Source organism: Mercenaria mercenaria, chromosome 2 (genome assembly GCF_021730395.1).
Source record: "Mercenaria mercenaria strain notata chromosome 2, MADL_Memer_1, whole genome shotgun sequence".
Classification (NCBI taxonomy): Eukaryota; Metazoa; Mollusca; class Bivalvia; order Venerida; family Veneridae; genus Mercenaria; species Mercenaria mercenaria.
In genome coordinates this window covers 74,598,249-74,623,042 of record NC_069362.1, presented here as the reverse complement: position 1 = coordinate 74,623,042, position 24,794 = coordinate 74,598,249, and the positions used below count along the sequence as shown (strand labels likewise).

At 34.9% G+C, this 24,794-nt stretch overlaps 1 protein-coding gene across 1 annotated transcript in view; it reads left to right on the top strand.

Annotated features, from left to right (window-relative positions):
* The first annotated feature begins 13,475 nt into the window (after nt 1–13,475).
* Nucleotides 13,476–24,794, top strand: part of LOC123562841 (prolactin-releasing peptide receptor-like) — a 47,806-nt gene continuing 36,487 nt past the window's right edge. Inside the window, exons 1-2 of the mRNA XM_045355438.2 lie at nt 13,476–13,629; nt 19,661–20,644. Coding sequence (XP_045211373.2) covers nt 19,856–20,644 — 789 coding nt within the window. The 5' untranslated portion in view covers nt 13,476–13,629; nt 19,661–19,855. The remainder of the gene's footprint in view (nt 13,630–19,660; nt 20,645–24,794) is intronic.

Sequence of the window (24,794 nt, the reverse complement as noted above, 5' to 3'; positions counted from 1 at the left end):
TGTAAATACGTCTGTAATAAAATGGTCATCAACTTTAGATTGAGATTCTGCAGCGAAGATTTTGCGCGAATGTGTGTGGTCTAGATGATTATATTTTTAGAGAAACACGATTATATCACACTCCTAATTTGATGAAGTAAGATAAAATATGACATTTCTTGGTATTCACTTCCTATTTACATGTCATATCTTCCCGATGCCGAAGTATCTATCAGCTAATTAAGTTTGCCTTTTCCCAAGAGAAAATGGTTTTGTCACTTAGTTTTTCTCTACTCAATATCACACAGTAAGATAAGTAACAGACTACCCAGCAAATTTCTCGGGGACGTTACGAGTATGTATATGTAAATAAAGCGGTAACACAGTAAGATAAGTAACTGACTACCCAGCAAATTTCTCGGGGACGTTACGAGTATGTATATGTAAATAAAGCGTAACACAGTAAGATAAGTACAGACTATCCAGCAAATTTCTCGGGGACGTTACGAGTATGTATATGTAAATAAAGCGGTAACACAGTAAGATAAGTAACAGACTACCCAGCAAATTTCTCGGGGACGTTACGAGTATGTATATGTAAATAAAGCGGTAACACAGTAAGATAAGTAACTGACTACCCAGCAAATTTCTCGGGGACGTTACGAGTATGTATATGTAAATAAAGCGGTAACACAGTAAGATAAGTAACAGACTACCCAGCAAATTTCTCGGGGACGTTACGAGTATGTATATGTAAATAAAGCGGTAACACAGTAAGATAAGTAACAGACTACCCAGCAAATTTCTCGGGGACGTTACGAGTATGTATATGTAAATAAAGCGGTAACACAGTAAGATAAGTAACAGACTACCCAGCAAATTTCTCGGGGACGTTACGAGTATGTATATGTAAATAAAGAGGAATCGTTGTAGTACTTGTTGTTATTCTTTTTCTTATCAACATACATGTATTTTGTAAACTTGAATCATATGACCATTAATATTTTTAGTGTATTTCATTCTTAGTGATCCCTGTGCTGACGCATAAAATCTTTGTAAATTTTCTACCCAAAGCTCCAATAATTAATCCTTCAAACTAGTAAAATATATCCGCATTGTATTTTAAATGCATTTGGAAAATCATGCATATATTTAGTTTGGCGCGAGAAAGATTGTTACTGGAAAAACATTACACGCATTGAAAGATGGCTTTGAACATTATATTTGAACAGAAATATTCTAGCATTTATTTTCTTATTTGCTGTCTCAAAGAAAATGAACTTTTTATTCATGAATCAAGTAATTTAGAACCAAGTAACAACAATATTGATATAGGATTGGATAATTGCATTGCCATTTGAATACTAGTATTGTGTACCTTTCTTTTTAATTTTTCTTCATTAAAAGCTGTGTTTTCTTCATCAGCTGCTGTCGTATAGCCTTCTAGCTGTGATTTAGTTATACAAGCTCTCCTGTGAAATAGATATCAAATATTTAATTAAATGATATATACGTTATGTTATTGTCACAACGTAACACAATATGTTTTTTTTTATATTTGTTTTTTCTCTTGGTAGTTTTTGTGATATGCGGGCTCCATTACATCAGATCCCCTCTCTAAATTACAGTCTCTTTAGCTTTGTTTCCTGTTTTAGGACAAGTCCATTATTTCAGCTAGGGACCATACGCCGCTTTTCACGGAATTTCCCTCTATGGATCTTTGTAGGTTTCATGTACACCGCCAATATGGCCAAATGTTAAGTTCTGCTGAAACTCAACTCGGTGCTAGAGAGGCATGAACGGAAGCATAGACAGCTATTCCACTACCGCCCGGGGACAGGCTCAATCAAACCAAGCCTGCATTATTTCCATTTTTGTCTTTCGGGACGACATGGGGAGATTCCACATGTTCTGTTTTATACTTAAATGACGTTTTTCTCAGTTTTATTTACGTCTTTTATCCGAATACGTAAACTGTTTCATGAAATTGAATTGAAAAAACATGTCGACAATATCTCAAAGAAAGCAAATTCAACCATATCTTTTCTTCGTAGAAACATCCGTTTAGTGCTAAAGCCAATGCATACAAGACTTATGTCCGCCCTAATGTGGAATATGCTTTACCAGTTTAGTGTCCCTTCTCCGAAAACCACATCCATCGACTTGAAATGGTTCAGTGAAGAGCTGCTAGATTTGTGTTCAACAACTATGCTCGGACTAGCAGTGTCACCAACATGTTACAAGATCTGAAATGGGACACACTACAACACCGGCGAAACACTGCAAGAACAACCATGTTCTTCAAAATTCTACACAACTTAGTCGACATCACACCAGACCCACCACTTGTTCCTGCCAGATCCACCAGAGGGCACAACCAACGTCTTTGTCAAATCCGAGCTCGCACATCGACCTACCAGTATAGCTACTATCCCGCTACCATCATTCTTTGGAACTCGCTTCCTCAAGTCGCTGTTGACCAGACATTCCTGGAAGGCTTCAAGTCGGTCTTGGCCAGCCAGTACAACAACTAAACTTCATCAACCGTTTTACCAGTTTTTAACTCAATGTACATAGAGAACTTTTACTACACGTGCCAAGCTAGAAACTTGACTGTACTGGTACTATAAGGTTTCACCATCATACCAAACTGCAGCATTGTGTATGCATTGTATGTCTGCCAAGTAATGCGCGTGTGGACAGGCCGTACAACTTACAAGGCCGGCATCTTAATGTGTTATACATGTTGCATCTTCTCCGATGTGAATACTCACCGATAGCTTTATGCCAGTCCAGCTGTACGTAGAGACACTTTTACTCCGGGTCAAGTCAGTCCTGCCTGCTACGCATGTGTACAAAGTTTTAACCAACTTGCGAGTATGCTCTTGTAGAGTGGGGCAATTACCTAAGATGATGATGATGATGATAATGATGAATGCACGAACAAATAAAATATCAATACGGGATGGATGTTCGGGTAATCGATACTACACAAGCCTAGAATAATTTACTGCAATGTTTCTAGCGTGTCAAACCATAGACTCTTGTCCTTTTATAATTATAAACAAATGCACGAAATGTTGGTGCTAGCAGCACGTATCATTGAACGCCTGTTTACCTATAACTATTATTATAAATGTATTAGGTAGTGAATATCATTTAAAATTTGTTTCTTGGGATTCTCGTGCAAAAAGGTTTAAATATAATATGCGAGACATAAAAAGCCTTTATTTGGATTTTTAATAACAAACAAACTTCGTGTCTAAATGCAATAAAAGACCACGTGCAGATGTATAGAAATAGATAAGGACTGGAATAAGCTACCAAAGGACTGGAATAAGTTACCAGCTTACATAAAATCAGCAAAGTCCAAGGCTACTTTTAAGAAACTTTTAAAGAATCATCTATTAACAGAAATGGAAAGAGATGAGAAATCTTTATATATATATATATATAAACTGGTTTTGTTTTAACATTTTTATGGTATTTTTATCATGTCAATTCGTGTAGAAAGTTATTAGACTCTTAGTTTCTGCATATGCTTGTATCATGGTGTCATTGTTTTTGTAAGACCTATATAATATGCTTATGACACAAACTTTAACGTCACTCATAAGATCATGACGTGTTAACCCCTTTGCACTCAAAAAAGGAATACTGTTTTGTTTTAAAATGGAATGTATCTACCACTCTATAATATGTAATATGACAACGTAAGATCATTATCTTATTATTTCATTATCACTTTTATTCCATCATGTGACAGTTCTACGAAGAGTAATTAGTCACTTAAGATCTAAATGTGACAGCATGGACCCCGTTGGAAATAAGTTTTTGCATGTAAATGCCGAAGCTTTACGGGCAATCCAGTGCACTATCTTCTATTTGGAATTATAAATACTGGAACAAGTATTACAACTATCTAGAGGTGATATCGATATCTTTTACATTTTTTGTTTCAGTAACTATATATTCAGAACAAGAATAACATCCTGTGATAAATGACTTTAATATTAACAACTGTGTTATCTGTGAAATACTGTAATAATTTATTATGCTATATAATTTGTATTGACATGAAGTGCACAAATAAAATTATTATTATTATTATAAAGCACAATAATAATTAATTGGTTTTATTCCATTATGTTACATTCCAATGACAATGGTTGCACCTGTAGGATAAAAATCGATTTAAAGTTAGTTTTGATAAAGGTAAAATAACTTTTTTGGTTGACCTTCTCTTTATGACGGTTTGATGTTATTAGCACCAAAATCAAATCATTGGGTTTTCACTCTATATGAGAAATCTGGCTAACATTTGTTTTGTTCAAGCAAGAATTCCGGAGAAGATATCAAAATCTATTTTAGTGTGGGCTGTCATCTGATATAAGAACGGGAGGCCCGACCATTTGCTTATTCATTTGTGTCAGCATAATTGTTAAATATTCTATAAATATTAAATGAGCAATAGAATATGTTTAAACTAATAAATCTATTGATGAAAACTACGAGTGTTCGATGGTAATCACAGGTAGTTTTAACTGAAGTAACATTTGCAAGAGAAAATGCTGATTATTTAAGGTACGCGTGAACTTTGCATGTCTCAAACGCGGACTACCTCTCTCTACGCAGTTTTCTTCATATGTGTTACTAATCGTTCTAGAGCAGCTCTGCCATTTTCAACTTCTTTCTCTGTTTGTGTTGTTTTACATGTTACGTATATTGTCTTGTATGTTGATGGTTTTACTTTTCTCCTTCTTCCCTTAAACCAGTTCCCCGTGTTTGACCGAAATGTACTTGTTAGCGATATTTGAGGCACACTATCTTTCCACTACAGTTAGTGGTTCCGAGGTCAAAACCATAATCTAACTCTACTGAACAAAGTGAATAAAGACCACCCCTACGCGATGCCGATGATGACCCAACAATCTTTACGCACAAGAACATCTCTATATAATGAAGAGCCTCTGCCATAGGCTCTGAGATATAGGAACGGGATGTAAAAAAACTACAAAACTAACCGTTACTGACCTCCTTCAAAAAAGTTAAACGTAACGTCCCGAAATGCCCTGAATATCTATACGCAACCGAAATGGAATGGAATAACTATCATGCTCGGCTCAGTACTGAATGTGGCTCCCTAAAGCAGCATTTGTTAAGATCAAAAACATTTCTATTTCACGCCTATCATCGTTTCCTCTTTTAATGTCATCAGAATCCGACTTCTTTAACTACTGTCAACTATTATATCGTTTTTATCACCTGTTCATTGATTTTACTATCGGAATAAATATATATTCTATTCATCCTTTCATTTGAATATGTTTCTTTTCATCTTATCCAATTTCATCTACCTAATATGTTCCTTCTTTCACTTTAGCATCATTTATCTTTATGACAATGTTCTAATTTTCATTTTCTAGTCCGCTGGCTTAATGAGCTTTTCATATGCTTCATGAAACACATGTCTAAAGTTGTTTCATAATCAATTTCGATTTTGTAACTAACGTATCTAACAGTTAAGTCAATATTGATACTTTTTAGTATACGTGATGACACATAAATATGTCAATGCTTCTGCTTCTAGATCTACCAATGAATAATATTCCATTAAATGCATTTTTATCATTATATTTATTTATTTGGTTTTTACGGCGCACCAACACTATAAACCTAGAATGTATTGTCTGGTAATATAAGAAAATGTAGATAGTTTTATCAAATGAAGTATCACTTTAAATTCCATTTTATTTTGCGTTAGTGTATTAGGGGCAGGGGTATTAAAATCCCCTCAAAAACGAAACACTTCAATGAAATGTTAACTTAAGATATCATAAACTCCAAATTTAGAAACTAAAGATATCATACGAACTTCTTATCATACTGTTAAAATATACCACCTTTATTTAGATTTTTGGGCTAAAACTTCAAAATTACGTCTTCTTTGCTGAAATTTAAATGTCAGACAATGAGAATAACAACTTTAATAAGACGTGATGCTTGTTTTCAAACAAAATTACTTGTTTATAGTATTTTATAATACTTGAGCACATACAACGATGCTAGGGACATAATTCTACGTAAGTTGGAATAAGGATTCAGTAAAAACAAAGCACATGTATTTTTCTTGGTGTCCCATTAAAACCAAATTAAAGTTATTATTATATTATGTATTTTTTTTTTACTTATGTCTGATTATGGAAAATTGAAAAACTATAAATATTACAAATTATCAAGTTAACCACTGAGCTGGTTATTTATGTTGAAACTTTAGGCACTGTCTTTTGTAACACCCTGTACTTCTTCCGTAATGTGATACCATTCCAATCGAGGGCACTACAATTGTTGTAATATTTTCAGGTCCTTTTGTGATCATGGAATCCATTCAATATCTATGTAATAGAATTCCACTTACGTCGGCGCTAAGGGGTGTTAGGGGCGTTGGGTTTTCCACTACTTTTCATGGAAGTCTCATTCAAACCGAATCTACTATTATTTTGCTTAAGGATCTTCTTACAGATTTTGTAATCAGCTTAAAAATATACATCACTCATCTGAAATACTGTAAGTTTACCGCTGTATAAAGACATAAATCACATTATTCTTGTTTTTCTCGTCGTCAAAAGATGTCGGTATTTAAGAAGTTTGTGTAGAAAAGAATATGTTTATCCAATTCTTATACTTATCCAGTTTTAAAATATGCCTGTCAGTTTAGTGTATTCACTATTTACTAAATGTGCTCAAATCCGGCAGTTGTGCAAGTATATTTACTTATATAGTTCGTGTTTTCAAAGCAATGTAATAAACCATCGTACTGCTATAACTTAAGAATTTCATAGTTATGCCTACTTCGCAGCACCAGTCACGACTGAGGTCAAATACAATGCTATCGGCGATCTCTTCTCAGTGAATTTACCATATACACTGAAGAGCAGAAATTGACATGGCTCGAATAGAAATTGTATAATTTTCCTAGGGTCTCTAGTTCGGTCAATGATGTGCATTTCTTTTTAAAATGTTACACTAAAAGAGAATGTTAACATCGTCCAAAACAAATGTAGCTTCGATATACTTAAACATTTGACCTGTATCTTTAGTCTGAGTGGAACATGGACTGGCAAAGTTAACAGTTATTATAGAAGTTTACAGTATGTTATTCTGTACAATGTGAAGTTGTGCATTATGTAAGCATGATATGATATAAGTAAAGACCAATACAATGTGATTGCTTTTAGTTACTTTGTGATACACCTTGCATTGATTGTTGACCACACTAATGTCTGACATTTACTAGAAGTTTCGATGAAATCTCTTCGGTACTCTTGAATGTTAGCTGAGACCAAGCTATAATGTCTGTAACAGTGCCTGAATTTTAATTAGTTTTTGCATTCTTATCACGAAATCACCATAATACTTTTGAAGGATTACAGCGTATAAGCAAATATCTTAGTCATATTTATTTGAGAACTTCAAATTTGAATTCGTAATGGCCTGGTACAGACCCATCATTCTATCGTTGTTAATTTTATTGATATGTATTTACATTTTAATTTTCACTAGAATCTTTGAGTAATCTGTGAACAGTGACGGACGGCTGGACAGACAAACCGGTGACTAAAGGCTCATCCTTCGGATAGCATAATACGACACCGTATTTACACTGAACATAGCACAAACGTTTGGTTTACATTGCAATAAGCACACAACTTCTATATTTGTAAATGTAAGTTTCTATCTTTTATTCCTTTAAATATGAGATAACATAAAATATACAACTTCAAAGTCTGTGAAGAATGGGAGTTTAAGACGTTTTCAGACTGTTTTATTTGTATTCAAATATTTTCGTATAAAGGTCAAAGTACCAATTACTTTAAGGAGTATTTTGCAAAGCGCCATCATAACTGTAAACGAAAAGCCCTAACACCGCCAGGAATTAATGAAAAATGCTAGTAAAACGCCATTAACAATGCCATCTTAATACAAATGGCAATTAATTTCCAGCTGTGTGAAGGATCTATCAGTTTATGATGTTTTGCATAGTTAGTCCATTTTTGTACTTGTAAACGTAATAGCTTCTTTTGCATTATTTCATGTTTTTCTATCCTGTATTTGTCAAATATTAGGTAGATTCATATGCAATTTTTTTTAATTCAGGAAATATGATGCAAGAACAGCTGGCAAATTTACATGTAATAAAATGTGTCCTTTTTTCTTCTCAAAGTATAGCCGGAAATATAGGGTATTAAGCGAACATGATTAAACAAAAACTAGTCTGTACCCAGACTACAACTTAATGAACTTAATGCGAATAAGTTTCAGAGTTCCAGATATGTTTGGAGTTGTTTTATCGCTTTGTATTCCATTAAAATTATTTGCTTTAGTTTTTTCAATATATGAACCGTGCCATGGGAAAACCAACATAGTGGCTTTGCGACCAGCATGGATCCAGACCAGCCTGCGCATCCGCGCAGTCTGGTCAAGATCCATGCTGTTCGCTTTTAAAGCCTACTGCAATTAGATAAACCGTTAGCGAACAGCATGCACTACTGGATGCACATGCCATTAAACGGGTCATGAAATTGGCCTTAATTTTTTCAAAGGTTTTTGACAGAGTTTTAACAGGTCACCGTTAAAATTCACCCATTACTTCTTACTATTTAATGGGATTTTCATGACCATAGTGTTAATGTCATACATTAAAAATGACTTTGATGGCCATGAAAAGCTGCTTAAAATAAACCATTAAAATAAGTGAACAGGCTCCTTAAAACTCCATGAAAATTTTTAATTGGCATGAAATTAATGTGCCATTAAAAAATTACCCCTTAATTCCCCATTAATTAGTAAGAACTAATGGCGCCATTAATTTGTTTAATACTCTGTTAATGGCCGTTAATTATAAAAAAATTGATTAATGGTAGCATTAAATATGTCAGATTCAATTTTAATGGGTTTAATATATTTTAATTGTATATCAAATTAAGGGCCATGAAAATTTGCCTTCAGAATTAGACATCTTAAGATAATCAACTTCATATTAATATTTGCCATATTGATTTAAACTACCTATTACTACACATGTAATAGTATCTATACATATGTACTGTTTTGTAAAATGCTAGAAGAATATTTGTTTCTTCTTTTTCTCTTATTATTTTGTAATGTAAACACATGTAAGTTGTAACAGCCTCGTACAAACATTTGTTATATTGTATCCTTATTCTTATTCTGTCATATGTTCATATGAAATGAGAAAATAAATGGATATTGTATTGTATTGAGTTGTACTGAGAAGGGTTTACAGGTACCGGTTTAATAGATTAAAGGACCATGTGGGTAGTTTTAACTATTCAACATTATAATATTGACAAACATTCTGACCAAGTTTTTACTGGTACAGACATTAGGCATCAGGTGTATTAAAAAAGCAACTGTTGATGACAATGTCAGCGCTCAATGGACAATCACAATTTAGCTCTACTTCAGTATTTTGTGCTCACATGTATGCACTGTACAGCTAAGAGCAAATGTTTGAGGGATTGCATCACAAGTAGCTTCACCCATCTCCAATTAAGCGTACCACACTCTTTGATTCATTGAAACAAAGAAGCGATTGATCTGCCCATGCCCCAAATGAATTTAAATCAGACTGTAAATTTTCACAATTATGTGTACTGTTCACTTCTCTATAAACCTTAGTTTCTACTCAAGAATTTGAAAATCTAAACTAGTCTGAACACATTTTATAATGTACATTCCTTACCCCACCCATTTTCTTATACAAATGCTAATTATTTGGACAAGAAAAACAAAGAACAGAAAAAGTGGCATGCATCAATACGTATTTACCCTTACCAAAATATTGTAGATTGATGTTATCAAATAAATTAATACGTTTCCATCCGACTTTCATTGTAATAAATCCGATTTATGCAGGAACACAATTTGCCAAACATTTGGAAAAAAATGGCGTAACTGTATCAAGGGGAAATAACTTCAATGCAACTAAATATAACATTATGATATATTATAGACGATGTGTGCATAGTATGTATTTATTGTGATTAAAGTCCATTTTAGAACAATATGAGACTGGAATTATAAGCATTCAATAGGAGAGCAAGCCAAAAACCAAAAAGAAAATATATACGAATCACATTTTACAGAATTTAGGGTTTAATGGGCATTACATTGCTGTTAAGGGCCATTAAGTTTACTCTTAAATGAAATCGTACACAACCTGAACATTTAATGGGTATTAAATCAAATTTAAGGGCCATGAATAATCCTGTTAAATTAAAAAAATACAGAATTTCACTATTTTTTCAAAGCCATTAACTATTTTAGCTACCAAACTAAATTTTCAATGGCATGATTCGTGGTTAAAAATGGGTGTTTTAATGGTATTTTAACATGTAACCCATTAATATTGTGAAACCTGTTAAATAAAGTGATGCAAGAATTAATGGGATTAATTAACGGTTTTTCCTATTTTAATGGATATTTTACAGGGTTTTAAACTATGTTTAATGGTATGTGCATCCAGTAGTGGAGAGAGAAACTATCGAGGGATTTGATTTCAACTTATTTTACGCAGCAAAAAAAATGTTTCGAGGCAATTTCATCTAATAAAGCCTTGATTTGTTTAGGTTTGATAGACTGGTAGCCTTGGGAATTACATAGCTTCGAAAACCCTAGAAGTATACAATCGGGGTTTGTTAAATGCGCTAACTTTTCGCGCAGGTTTGCTGTGCATGAAACAATCACAGTGGGCAATACCTGCAGCTTGATTGATTTAATACATTATTTTGAAATTATGGTTCAGCTGTGCATGAAACAATCACAGTGGGCAATACCTGCAGCTTGCTGGATTTAATACATTATTTTGAAATTATGGTCCAGCTGTGCATGAAACAATCACAGTGGGCAATACCTGCAGCTTGGTTGATTTAATACATTATTTTGAAATTATGGTTCAGCTGTGCATGAAACAATCACAGTGGGCAATACCTGCAGCTTAGTTGGTTTAATACATTATTTTGAAATTATGGTTCAGTTGTGCATGAAACAATCACAGTGGGCAATACCTGCAGCTTAATTGATTTAATACATTATTTTGAAATTATGGTTCAGTTGTGCATGAAACAATCACAGTGGGCAATACCTGCAGCTTGATTGATTTAATACATTATTTTGAAATTATGGTTCAGTTGTGCATGAAACAATCACAGTGGGCAATACCTGCAGCTTGATTGATTTAATATATTATTTTGAAATTATGGTTCAGTTGTGCATGAAACAATCACAGTGGGCAATACCTGCAGCTTGAATAATTAAATATATTTTGAAATTATGGTTCAGCTTTTTGACCTGGTTGGTGGCTCCCTATTTACAAGTACTGTAACACTGATTTAGATTAATGTTAAATTTAAATCAGTCATTATATTCAGCGCTAAAATGGAAACCGCAGTTAAGAATATAAAAATGTGTCTTAGACGTGTATCTTCATCCATCGACGTGTCGCATTATACCACATCCTTAAAATACCTGGTTAGCAGAAACTGGTAGAAAGCCAAATTATATAATACGAAGCAATTCATCATTTTATTTGATCAGTTTCCAAACACATCCAAGACTGGTAGTTTCGCTTAACTTATTGAATGTTATGTTGTTTACATGTTAGGACACATTGGTGTTGAAACCTGTCTCACAAAACCTATTTTAAGATCAGACTCACGTATTCTTAGTTGAAGCGCGATACAAGGGTGGATACAGATGTAATGCTACTGTCACTAGGGCTTTATTAACTATGTATCTTTATAAAATTATATCAAGATGCAAGCTGATAAAGGTAGTTCTGGACATTTAGATCGATTTTTTTCTACAATGTAGAATTTGATCAAACTCCGATTTTTCAAAACTTCAGAATATGTCTAGAAAATTCAGCAAAGAAAAAGGATAGGTGCATGTGCTTGTTTTTTTTTTTTTTTTTTTTTTTTTGCTAGACAGACAGATTAGAAAAATGTGGATCTCGCGCAATATTTCATTATGGGAGTCTATGGGAAAACCATAACTTTCATAATATTTTCGCAAAGAGAATTTTTTCTACAACGTAGAGTTTGATTAAACTTCTCACAGTTGGAAATAAACATATGGCCTATAATGTGGTGGTGAAATAAAATGAAAATGTATACGTCCGTGTGCTTAGTTTTGAGATATTTGACCATGATTAAAGTGAACCGAATATTTCACGCTAATTTTGAGACATTATTTTGAATTATTTAACGTGTCATATGTTTTATAACATATTTTGACATTAGAAATATAGTAACATTGCCGTTTTAATAAATTTACTCACAGGTTGCCATTAATTCATAAAGTGAATTTCATTTCCGTATGCCGAATCCAGGCTTTATTCTATGTTTTCCGGATAAATGACGTTACGCCATCACTTCCAGTTTATCAAACGTGCAGCACTACCTTAAGTTCTGATCACGCAAACCAATATTTTTCCAAGGTTGTTTCGTTTTAACTACATAAATGTCATCCTCTTTATGACCATAATGGAATATGACAGTAATATCATTAGCAGAATCTGAAACGCTTTACATGGTAACCTATTTATCTTAACGTGTAAAGTAACCATGGCAACAAAGATGTTTAAAGTATCTTATATCTTGCTTTTTGTCGTAATTTCCTAGAAAAATATTAAACAAATTCACCTTTCTTGCTTAATATCACTTCAAAACATTTTTTTATAAAGTAAGTAATATGTTCGTTTTATTTGCATTTATTTAGCTTAAAATATTTAGTTTGTCGTAAACGTTGTCGTAAATCCTCATATGTATCTGTTGCTTTACAACAACGTACTTTTTCAACAGGATTAAGAAGAAAGTCAAATGACTTTTGTAAATCTCTGACTTGTATAAAGCAAAGCATGATTGATATAATAACAACAGAAATTTTAGAGTTTCACACTTACATAACATTCGTACAACAAAACAAAAAGAAACACGCACTGAAAGTTGTAAAAAGAATGAAAGATTAATGATATTGAATGGGAGAATTTTTTTCAGTATATTGAAAGATAAGAACACCAAATAACTTAAAACAGGAACTAGTATATAAAAATTATCAGCTTCACATAATCTTACTTCTTATATAATTAATAAATATTCATATTGATTTTTTTTGTAATTCACAATAATATTATTGTTTTTGTTTATGTTAGTCAAGTTCGAGCTGAATTAGGATGCTACTCACCTGTTAAAGCGACTAACCCACACATTGTGATTTGTAATTTTTAAAATAAGTTATCACCGAAAGGCAAAATGCGGCAATGGTTTTATACATTTACATGAAATGTAATGGTTGATCAGTTTCTACGTTCTAGAATTACGGGAATATTCCAGTTTTCGCAGTTTTTCTCATGTTTTTTTATAAACCATTGCAACGATTTACTTTTGTAAACATTGATAGATAAAGAACGGGAAGCGACAATATTTTTAGACACTTTCATCACGTGAGCATCAAACAAAAACTGCTCATGCGCATATTTTGCTTCCGTCACTGATAATCAATAGAAGAGCGCGCATGTAGCGGCAAACAGTAACAAAATGGCTACCCTGGCGCACAGTAAGGATTCTGGTAAAAAAAAAAAATTGGGTATTTAACGGCGAATTTTATGATATATGGTCTTGCATGCGATGTAAATCATTATTAAGGTATTTTCAACGGCATATAGACAAGCTGTCAGGGAATGTGACACCCCTTAAAATACATGACACCCCTTACTTTTAATGTCTTTTAAATGCATGTAATTCAAAGTCCATACTTTGAAGACGGATATGTTGTAGTAAATAATTTTGTACGTATGGTATCAATGGAAAAGTGCCGTTAGCGACGGTGAAAAACAACACACAAATCTTATGCCAGGGAATATAACACCACTTCCTGTACATCATTTTAAGGATATTTATATTGAAATATCTCACGTTTTCATCCCCAAGATAGGAACATGTATTTAATTCATTTGAAAGACAGTATTGATACCTTAACAATTAATGTAAAACACAGTGGTGTCATATTCTCTGAAAGATGACCTGTAGGCTGTTCAAAAGCGATCCAAACGGCGTTTTCCAAAAAGACTTGAATGATTAAGTTTTTGGTACGTGGCATTCCCTGTTTGATATTTGTGTTGTTTTTTTAGTCTAAAGATTGAATGAAATACACATTTTGTTGAAGATAAAAACATGAGCTTAATTTCGGTCGAAAGACAATATAAATACCTCTAAAATGATTTATAGTAAGTGGTGTCACATTCCCTGAAAGAGGGTCTGTGGGATCTTCAAAAATACTACGCCCGGCTTTTTCCAAGAAGACGTAACGTAAAAGACTGAATGATCTACCATACTCATACCCATTATAGCACACTGGGCCTTAATGCATTTGATGAGATATAAATACATTTAAAATGATGTATGGCAATGATGTCACGTTCCCTGAGAAAGTATCTGTGGAATGTTCAATGTACTCAGAACGGTGTTCCTTCCTCAATACTTTAAGTACAAGATTGAATTATCTACCCTATTCATTCCCAAGATAGAAACATGAGTCTGAATACTTCTAAAAGACAATATAAATAGTTCTAAAATGATGTAATGCAAATGGTGTCACATTCCCTGAAAGAGGGTCTGTGGGATGTTCAAGTGTTCCCAACGGCTTTCTCCAAGAAGACTTAAAGTGAAAGATTGAAACATATACCTAATTCATCTGCAAGATAGAAACATGAACCTCGATATGTCTGAAAAACAATATAAATAGCTGTAAAATGATGTATGGCAAGCGGTGTCGAATCCTCTGAAAGAGGGTCTGTCGGCTGTTCAAAATGCTCCGAATGACGTTTTTCAAAGAATGATTAATGTACAAGATTTAATAATATACCCTATTCATTTCCAAGATAGGACTTACAGCGTAAGTTCGTTTGAAAGAAAATGTAAATACCTTCAAGATAATGTATGAATAGTGGTGTCACATTCCCTGAAAAAGAGGGTCTCCAGGATGTTCAAAGTGCTCTGAACGGCTTTATCTCCATAATACTAACGGTAGAAGATTGCATGATCTACCTAAAGTATCCCAAAGATAGGAACCTGGGCCTTAATGCATTTCAAAGACAGTTTTCAAATGATGCATAACAAGTGGCGTCACATTCCCTGAAAGATTGCCTGTGGGCTCGTACATGCCTGCCTGTGTAAAACGGGGTTTTCCCTACCAGAAGGACAGTATGGAATGAAAAACTGAGCTATATTTTATATCCAAGCTGTCCCGAAGGTTTGGAAAAAGCAGACATGTTAGATCATTTTTCTTGCCTATCACGTTCAAAATAGAGCCTGGTGACAAATAGCTTTGGGTATTTCCTTGCATTATTTCCATAGTTTATGACGTCATAATAGTGCTTGTAGATCTACTATGTGACGTCATCTAAGTGCACGCTATTTTAGACAAGGTCCATGAACAGGCTCTATCAAACCGAGCCTGCAATATTTTCATTTTTGTCGTGTTGAGCGACCTGTCCACTTTTTCCATTTTATTATCACAGCAGCGTTGTTTACAAGTGCCGTATGGCGGCCGTAAAATGTCTCCCCGTACATTCGATCAGGGCTGTTAAATTTCGATCTTCTAAATCGTTCAGCACGACTTTTATGTTGTGTTATTGGTAGTATTTAGTTTCTCGCTTGAACATTTCGGCCTCGGTGGTTCCAATACTTTTGGGTATTGTATAATCACCCCTTGGATATGGTGCTTGCTTTTTAATTTTATCTTTTGGCAGTTTCTGTGATATGCAGGTTCCATAACCTCAGATCCCCTTTCTAAATTCCAGTTTGTTTACTTCTGCCCATTGTTTTCTCGTTTAGGGCAAACCCATTATTTTAACTGGGGTCCATACGCCGCTTTTCATGGATTACACACAAGTGTATCATTAAAGGTTCCATGTGCATCGCCGCGAATGTCTCTAAATGGTTTTTGTACTTGTGGCATGTGTGATGTTGAGTTCTATTAACCTTGGGCTAGAGGGCGTGTACGGTAGTATGTATTTCCACTACCGTCCATGAACAGGCTCAATCAAACCGAGCCTGCAATATTTTCATTTTTATCGTGTTGAGCAACCTGTGGAGTTTCCACTGATTCTATTTTCCCTAGGGAAAGACAGGAATATCTATCCCTGGTGCGAGCTCGGATAAATGTATACATTCCCCGCTAGGTAGGCAAGAATAAATTTGCTTCCAAAATTCGGGAGAAAGAACAGGTGTTAAATAATATGCAGTGCAATGTTCTTATTGTCGCATTTAATGAACATGTCCGCAAAATAAACATCCTACCACCTTTTCAAGCAAAAAGACTCGATAACATGCGAACACGAGAAGTGTTTTATTGTACGTGATATACATTCCACGGATGAAATAATCTCTTTTTGCCCTCAGATTACGCATAAATTCTCAAACTCAATGAATAAGGATCTACTTACTAAGCACATGTTTCAAAAAACATTTAGACTAAATTACTAAATTGCCTTTATAAATGTTTTATAAAGATATGCCTACGTAATATCACATATATAGTTTCTTCAAAGGTGAAAAAATATCGCTCGTTCCAGCATAGGATAATAAACACATCCTCGGAAATAAGTATCACTTTATACAGTCTTTTTGGTAACAAGTTATATATGTACTCACCAGTGGTGTTTTTGCCACTGACCGTTCCAAGGCGGTGCCCCACTTTGTTCCTTTGTTTGTTCGTTTTGTCCACTTGTGTAGGCTTTGTGTGTGTGCGCGTGTATGTGTGTGTGTTCCTTTGTTCGTTTTGTCCTCTTGTGTTGGCTTTGTGTGTGTGCACATGTATGTGTGTGTGTGTGTGTTTGTGTTGTGCACGTCTGCGTGCTGTGGGTTTCGTTTTGGGGAGGCTGCGTTTTTGGTACGTGGCATTCCCTGTTTGATATTTGTCTTTGTTTTTCATTAAACTACCAAGCAAAAAATGAATCTGTTTTGGACATTGTTATAAATGCAAATGCGTATCAATCAAATTCCTTAAATTTTGTTGTCTTCTTTCCGCCACATCGGCACGTTTGAAGACGGCCAACACGCCAGAACGACAAAACAGCGCGCCAATACTACAAATGAAATACTTGTTGTTGACGTGTTGGCAAGGAACAGTTGTCATTTTGGCATGCGTATTCGTCGATCTTATGGTCTCTGTAAAGTTAGCAGAATAGCAGACTAGCAGAATAACTCCAGCAGAATAACAGAATAGCAGGATAACTCCAGCAGAATAGCAGAATAGGAGAATAACAGAATAGCAGAATAACTCCAGCAGAATAGCAGAATAACTCCAGCAGAATAGCAGAATAACTTTTGTTCATTTTACCTCGCACCTTTGCGGAAAACATGTAACCATAATTTGTTAAAAAACTATTTTTGTCAGTTAAAAGAACAACGTTAAGACCGACTTTAAACATTATACGTCTCGCATATTACCTCGCACAATTAACATTAGCCTAAGGTAGAAGAATAGCAGAATAGCAGAATAACTCTAGCAGAATAGCTGAATAACTCCAGCAGAATAACTCCAGCAGAATAGCAGAATAACTCCAGCAGAATAACTCCAGCAGAATAACTCTAGCAGAATAGCAGAATAACTCCAACAGAATAGCAGAATAACGTCAGCAGAACTGCAGAATAGCAGAATAACACCAGCAGAATAGCAGAATAACTCTAGCAGAATAACTCCAGCAGAATAGCAGAATAACCCCAGCAGAATAGCAGAACAACTCCAGCAGAATAGCAGAACAACATTAAAAAGACAAAAATGCTAAATTATTTAAAACAATGTGTAACCCTAATTTGTTAAAAAAAAACATTTTTGTCAGTTAAAGGAATAACTTTAAGACCGACTTTAAACATTATACGTCTCGCATTTTACCTCGCACAATTAACATTAGCCTAAGCTAGAAGAATAGCAGAATAACTCCAGCAGAATAGCAGAAAAACTCCAGCAGAACAGCAGACAAAAATGCTAAATGTTTTTTTTTTTCATTTTACCTCGCATCTGTATGACAATTAAAATTAGCCTAAGACTATATTTGCAGTAAACATGTTACCATTATAATTCTAATGCTATTCTGCTGGAGTTGTTCTGCTATTCTGTCTGCTGTTCTGCTGAAGTTGTTCTTTCAACAGACTAAAATGATTTACTAACGGTCATTAAAGCAGTAATGGTAACATGTGTGTCGCAAAAAGAGTCTTATGTTAATGTTAATTGTGCGAGGTAATATGCAAGATGTATAATGTTTAAAAGTGTTGTTTTAACTGACAAAATGTATTTCTAACAAAATATAATGGTAACATGCTTACTGCAAAAATAGTCTTAGGCTAATTTTAATTGTCATACAGATGTGAGGTAAAATGAAAAAAAGTTATTCTGCTATTCTGCTGGAGTTATTCTGCTGGAATTAAAAAATATCATTTAGCATTTTTGTCTTTTTAATGTTGTTCTGCTATACTGCTATTCTGCTGGAGTTGTTCTGCTATTCTGCTAGAGTTATTCTGCTGTTCTGCTGGAGTTTTTCTGCTATTCTGCTGGAGTTATTCTGCTAGAGTTATTCTGCTATTCTGCTTGAGTTATTCTGCATTCTGTTGGAGCTATGCTGCTATTCTGCTGGAGTTATTCTGCTACTCTGCTATTCTGTTGGAGTTATTCTGTTATTCTGCTAGAGTTATTCTGCTATTCTGATGGAGTTATTCTGCTATTATTTTTGCTTAGGCAATTGCTATTGTGCGAGGTAATATGCGAGACGTATAATGTTTAAAGTCGGTCTTAACGTTGTTCTTTGAACTGACAAAAATGGTTTTCAAACAAATTGTGGTTACATGTTTATCACAAAAATAGCCTTAGGCTAATTTTAATTGTCATACAGATGCGAGGTAAAATGAAAAACAAAGTTATTCTGCAGTTCTGCTGGAGTTATTCTGCTATTCTGCTGGAGTTATTCTGCTAGAAGTTATTCTGCTATTCTGCTGGAGTTATTCTGCTATTCTGCTGGAGTTATTTTGCTATTCTACTATCTTCACAGAGACTTATGTGTGTTTTGGTTACACATACCATTTCGTGCGCAAGATTTTATTTACTCTGTCCTTGAACTTTGAAACATGACTGGGATTAAAAATTAAGTTTGGTGCAACGTTTACCGATTTTAACTCCTCCATCATATTTTCCAGTACGGTGCCACTCTGTGTTCCTTTATTTAGTTGTCGTTGTGTATATATCATTATTTACACTTCCATTCATACACTGCAGTAGGATTTTAATAGTGAGGTGCTCCGCTCTCTTTTAACATCGCCGTTCCCGTTCTTTCTATAAAAAATTACTTATTTATTATCTGTGATTAAATATGACTTCATTGTAGATGTTAAAATGTAGTACAAATGTTGTTTCTTATTATTTAGTAAAGAAACTTTGACTAATTATATAATACTTTTGAGCAACAGGATAATTAAGATAACCACCAGTAGGAGGTTTAAAGTCACACATAATATATCGTATATTAAGTAAATAAATAAATAATATATACATTGCAAGTAGAACTATGGTTCTTTTAATAACTATTCTATATTTTACATTTTAGAGTACGAGGAAGGAATATAGATCGCAACAAGGATATTTCCGAATGTCAACAGAAAAAAACGATAATGACGGGGAAAGAGGAATATTGCTAGCACTGTAAAGGAAATCTAAATAGTGCGCCTATTCGTGAAAGAACTTGTGATGTTGACGACCAGTGAATAGTTCTTTTGTACAAAGTACAACTGGCATTATAAATATGGAACATTTTAATGGGTCATTTAGCTATTTGGATATTTTGGCAAAGTTGGATCTGCGGCTTCAGAATGTATCATTAAATACTTCTTTGTTTCCAAAAGTGGATATTTATGAAGTACCTACATTTGTTGTTGTTCTTCTTGCCATACTGTATGGCTGTATATCAGTCATTGCTATTATTGGGAACGGTTTGGTGATTGTCGTCATAGCGAAGGATAAACGAATGCAAACGGTTACAAACATATTCATAGCAAACTTAGCATTTGCAGACGTTATAATTGGAGTGTTCACCATTCCTTTCCAGTTTCATCCAGCGTTACATCAAAGATGGGATTTCCCAGACTTCCTGTGTAAATTAGCGCCATCAGTAAAAGTGCTATCAGTCAGTGTTAGTGTTGTAACATTAACCATTATTTCTTTAGACAGATATGTTGCCGTTATGTATCCATTAAAAGCTGGCTTCTCAAAAGGTTCGGCTGTGTTGTGCTTACTAATTATCTGGGGTCTTGGGCTGGGTTCGTGTTTTCCAGAAGGGTATTACTATTCAGTTCACTTAGTGCTTAATGCAAACGTTCTGAAATTTCAGCCATACTGTGAGGCAATTTGGCCAACTGAAAACTTTGGAAAGTACTACCACTTTTATCTTTTATTGGTGCAATATTTGTTTCCATTGCTGGTTATAAACCTATCCTACATAAGAATCTCGTGCAAGATTTGGGGAACAAAGCCACCAGGAAACACCGTGGATAGAGGTGACAGAGATACCATAAGGCAGCGAAATAAGAAGAAGGTAGGTCGCAAATTTATCAATCGTTGGGTTTTAGTGCATCGCGAAATAACATTCATTCAACCATAATAAACAATTTGTTTTATAAATGACTGATCCAGGATATTGAGGTGCATTTTATATTTCACATAAGCCGATGCTCGCTATAGGGTTTGAGGTTTCATAATCCCTAGTGAACAGACGCAGTCAATGCTGTCTATGCTTTAAATGTATCTTCTCCTAAAAGTCTCAATACGAAATAGGTATCACGCTACTATTTTGAAGCTTAACACAAGCAAGTTCCTGCTTAGATTGTGTCTTACAGGACATAGTGGATTCCAGAAAAATTCGGTGGGACTGTGATGCTTTAAAATATGTGTTTTCCCCGTTTTATCGTGTCCTAAATAGTGCTGTGTTTGTTTTGCTGCCTTCCACCACAGAGTCTTTCTTTTATTTTGTTTGTTCGAATTTCCTTGCTTTATATCTACTTGAATGTTTAAGTGCCGGTTGCGTTTTCTGCTGAAAGACATAGTTTCATATTTTTGTGATCAAAATGAAGTAAAATAAAGGCCAAAGGAAAAACTTGAAGAATTTATTTTAACGTAATTAGCCGTTTTTAACACATTACTTTAACCTTACCTCGACTAATGACTTCAATTTCCTGAGGAAATGTAATGAGAATCCTCGCAAAATTCATAAATCATCACATTTTTGCAGACGTGGAAGATTTCAGGACTAAGATCAACAGATTCCCCATTAGTTTACTACAGATTAGATTTGTTTTTATTTCACAGTGAATGAGATTCTAATATTCTTGTTTTCGCATTAGAAAACTCATTTTATGTTTTGAATTAAGTATTTTAATTTCACCATTCACTCTCCTCTCGCAATGTCACTGCAAAGATCAGTGAATCGAAATAATTAAGTCGCTTACATTCGGTAATTCAAGCGTTTACTTAATAACTAGCGATGTAAGAAGCCGTACAAAAAAAGATATGCGCAATTACTTCACCATTATTATCCCCCGCCGATGAAATCGTGTGCGGGGGGGGTATTGAAATGGCGTTGTCAGTCCGTCAGTCCGTCCGTCCGCAGCCATTTCTCAGTAACTTCCCAGTAGAATTTCATGAAACTTGAAATAAACATGAACCAACATACTGCGATGATGCCCGTCAAGATTTTGTTTGGACTGGTCAATTTCCCTTAGAGTATTGCCCTTGATTTAATGAAAAATGTCCGTCCGCAGCCATTTCTCAGTAACTAGCAGGTAGAATTTCATCAAACTTGAAATAGAAAGGATGTTACTAAGAAGCAAATCATTTCATTAGTCAAAATCATTTTAACAGAAAATAAATGCCTTTTTTTTCGAGGTGGGGGGGGGGGGGGGGGGGGGGGGGGGGGGGGGGGGGGGGGGGGGGGGCAGCGTGGGTGACCAGGTTACACATGTTGATTATAAATATTGATGGAAAATTAAAAATGATGAAAAAAATGGGTGGGGGATGGAGATGCATGATCGGGGTGGTGGGCAACACTGAGTGGAGAGTGAGGTGGGGGAACGGCACAACTTTGCATGCAGATAAATATTCATGGAAGGTTTGAAAGGAAATAATAATAAAAAGGAATGATTTTTTTTGGGGGGGGGGGGGGGGGGGGGAAGGGGGGAGTGGGTGTGACCAAGGCAATGTGGTGACCAGGTGTGGGTACAAAACTTCAAATGTTCATGGAAAAGAATGAAAGAAGTTTAATGAAATTCTTCCAATTGGTTGGTTTGTTATGTACAAATCTGTAGATTTTTAAACAATTAAAGGGCAATAACTCTAAGGAAAATTGACCAATTGAAAAAATAAAATGACAGGCATCATCTAAGTATGTTGATTCATATTTATTTCAAGTTTCCTGAAATTCTACCAGCTTATTACTGAGAAATGGCTACAGACGTGGAATTTTCGTTAAATCAAGGGCAATAACTCTACGGGGAAATTAACCAATCAAAAAAAATAGACGGGCATCATCGCAGTATGTTGGTTCATGTTTATTTCAAGTTTCATGAAACACTACCTGCTGCTTCCTGAGAAATGGCTGCGGACGGACGGACTGACGGACTGACAACGCCATTTTAATACCCACCTCCCGATTTCATCGGCGGGGGATAACAAGCCAACCAATTGGAAGAATTTCATTAAACTTCTTTCATTCCTTTCCATGAACATTTATCATAAACATGTGAAGTTGTGTACCCACACCTGGTCGCCACCTTGCCTCGGTCACACCTCCCAATCCCAACCCCCACCCCCCCCCCCCCCCCCCCAAAAAAAAAAAATTGTTTTTATTCCTTTCTTTTATTTCTTTTTTTTCCAAACCTTCCATGGATATTTATCAACATGCAAAGTTGTACCATTCTCTCACCTCACTCCTCCACCCAGTCATGCTCACCACCCCGATCATGCATTCACCCCCCCCCCCCCCCCCCCTCCCCCATTTTTTTAATTTTTAATTTTCCATCAATACTTATAATCAACATGTAAAGTTTTGTACCCCCCCCCCCCCCCCCCCCCAAAAAAAAAACCATTCATTTTCTATTAATTTGATTTTGACTAATGAAATTATTTGCTTCTTTGTAACATTCTTAACTTTTTGCCAGATATATTTTTTTGCCGTTCCTCACCATAGACCCTTTCGGCGGGGGATACCATTTCATCGAATTTGCTTGTTAAAGTAGTTCTGTACGTTTGATAAGCCGGAAGTAATGGCGTTAATTCGTTTAACCGATGTATGGACTAGCTGTGCGGAAATGAAAATCATTGTTTGAATTAATGGCAATCAAAGAGTGAAGGATAAGTTTTTTTCCCAGATTGTTGATAATTGAAAAAATACACATTGTTTACTACCATAATGTTTTTCTTCCATACTGAATGCAGTTATATGGAAACAGAATTATTATTTTGTTGAAAACATATCACTAAATATTGCTGCAATCGCGTATTTGTGAGAAATTTACTTATTTAGAGACTTTCAATTTCTAGGCAATTTTTGGGGAAATAGTGAACCTTCTCCTTTCTGAAAAATGTTATTGTCTTTTAAAAGTCTTACATGTTAAATAAGTCAAAATAATGTCTTAAAATCGGATCAAAAACAAGCAAACGTGCATATACACTTTTTCGCAACATATTATAGACCTTGTGTGTTTATTAACCAGAATTTTCATTAGAATTTACGTTGTAGAAAATATCTTTTCGCAAAAAATGTCATCAAAAGTATGATTTTCCAATAGACTTCAGTTATGAAAACTTATGTGAGGTGAAAAGTTTTCAAAGAATTCTTGCAAATATCAAGCACACGGCCCCATCTTTTTTATTTGCCGAATTTGCTGTTCTGACAGACCAAGGTTGAATGAAATTCTACATTGAAAAGAAATACGTGCAAAACTTCCTTAAGTTAGAGAAACGATTTGTTTAGTAAATAATTACCCGATAAATAATTACCCGATAAATCTATTGTATATATTCACCAACCTGTAACAAATAATACAACGGTTATGTACTAATTTCTAATAAAATTCAGCCACTCCAAATCCATTTTTGTAGGCTTTCTACATTTTCCTTCCTGTTATATATTTCTTTTTCCGTAATTATGATAATGCAAATGGTTAACTTATACCTTAGTCACAGGCCTTTTTCACAAAAAAAAAAGGGACAAATATCAAACAGGGAATGCCATGTTCCAAAAACGCAGCCTCCCCCAAACGAAACCCACAACTCGCACACGCACACACTCAAATACAAAGCAAACACACGAGGACAAAACGAACAAATAAATGAACACAGTGAAGCACCGCCTTAGAACGGTCAGTGGCAAAATCACCATTAGGTAGCTTTAACCGGTTTATGGTGCGCACCCAACCTGACTCTTACCCCCACCATGTTCTAGAGGCACGGGACAGTGTAAACAAGTGAATGAAGTATTGCCGTGCAATACAAAGTCCCCTACTGGAAGGCACATGGTTCGCACAGGCCATGAAAAGTCCTTGAATTTGACGCCTACTCCTTGAAAAGCACTTGAATTTTGCAACAGTCAGAAACTACTTGAAAACTATTTGAATTTAGGAAAAAACGTACAAAAGATGGCAAATAGTCCTTAAATTCGTCGATGTAGCTCACTGCAGAGCTGGTGCGGT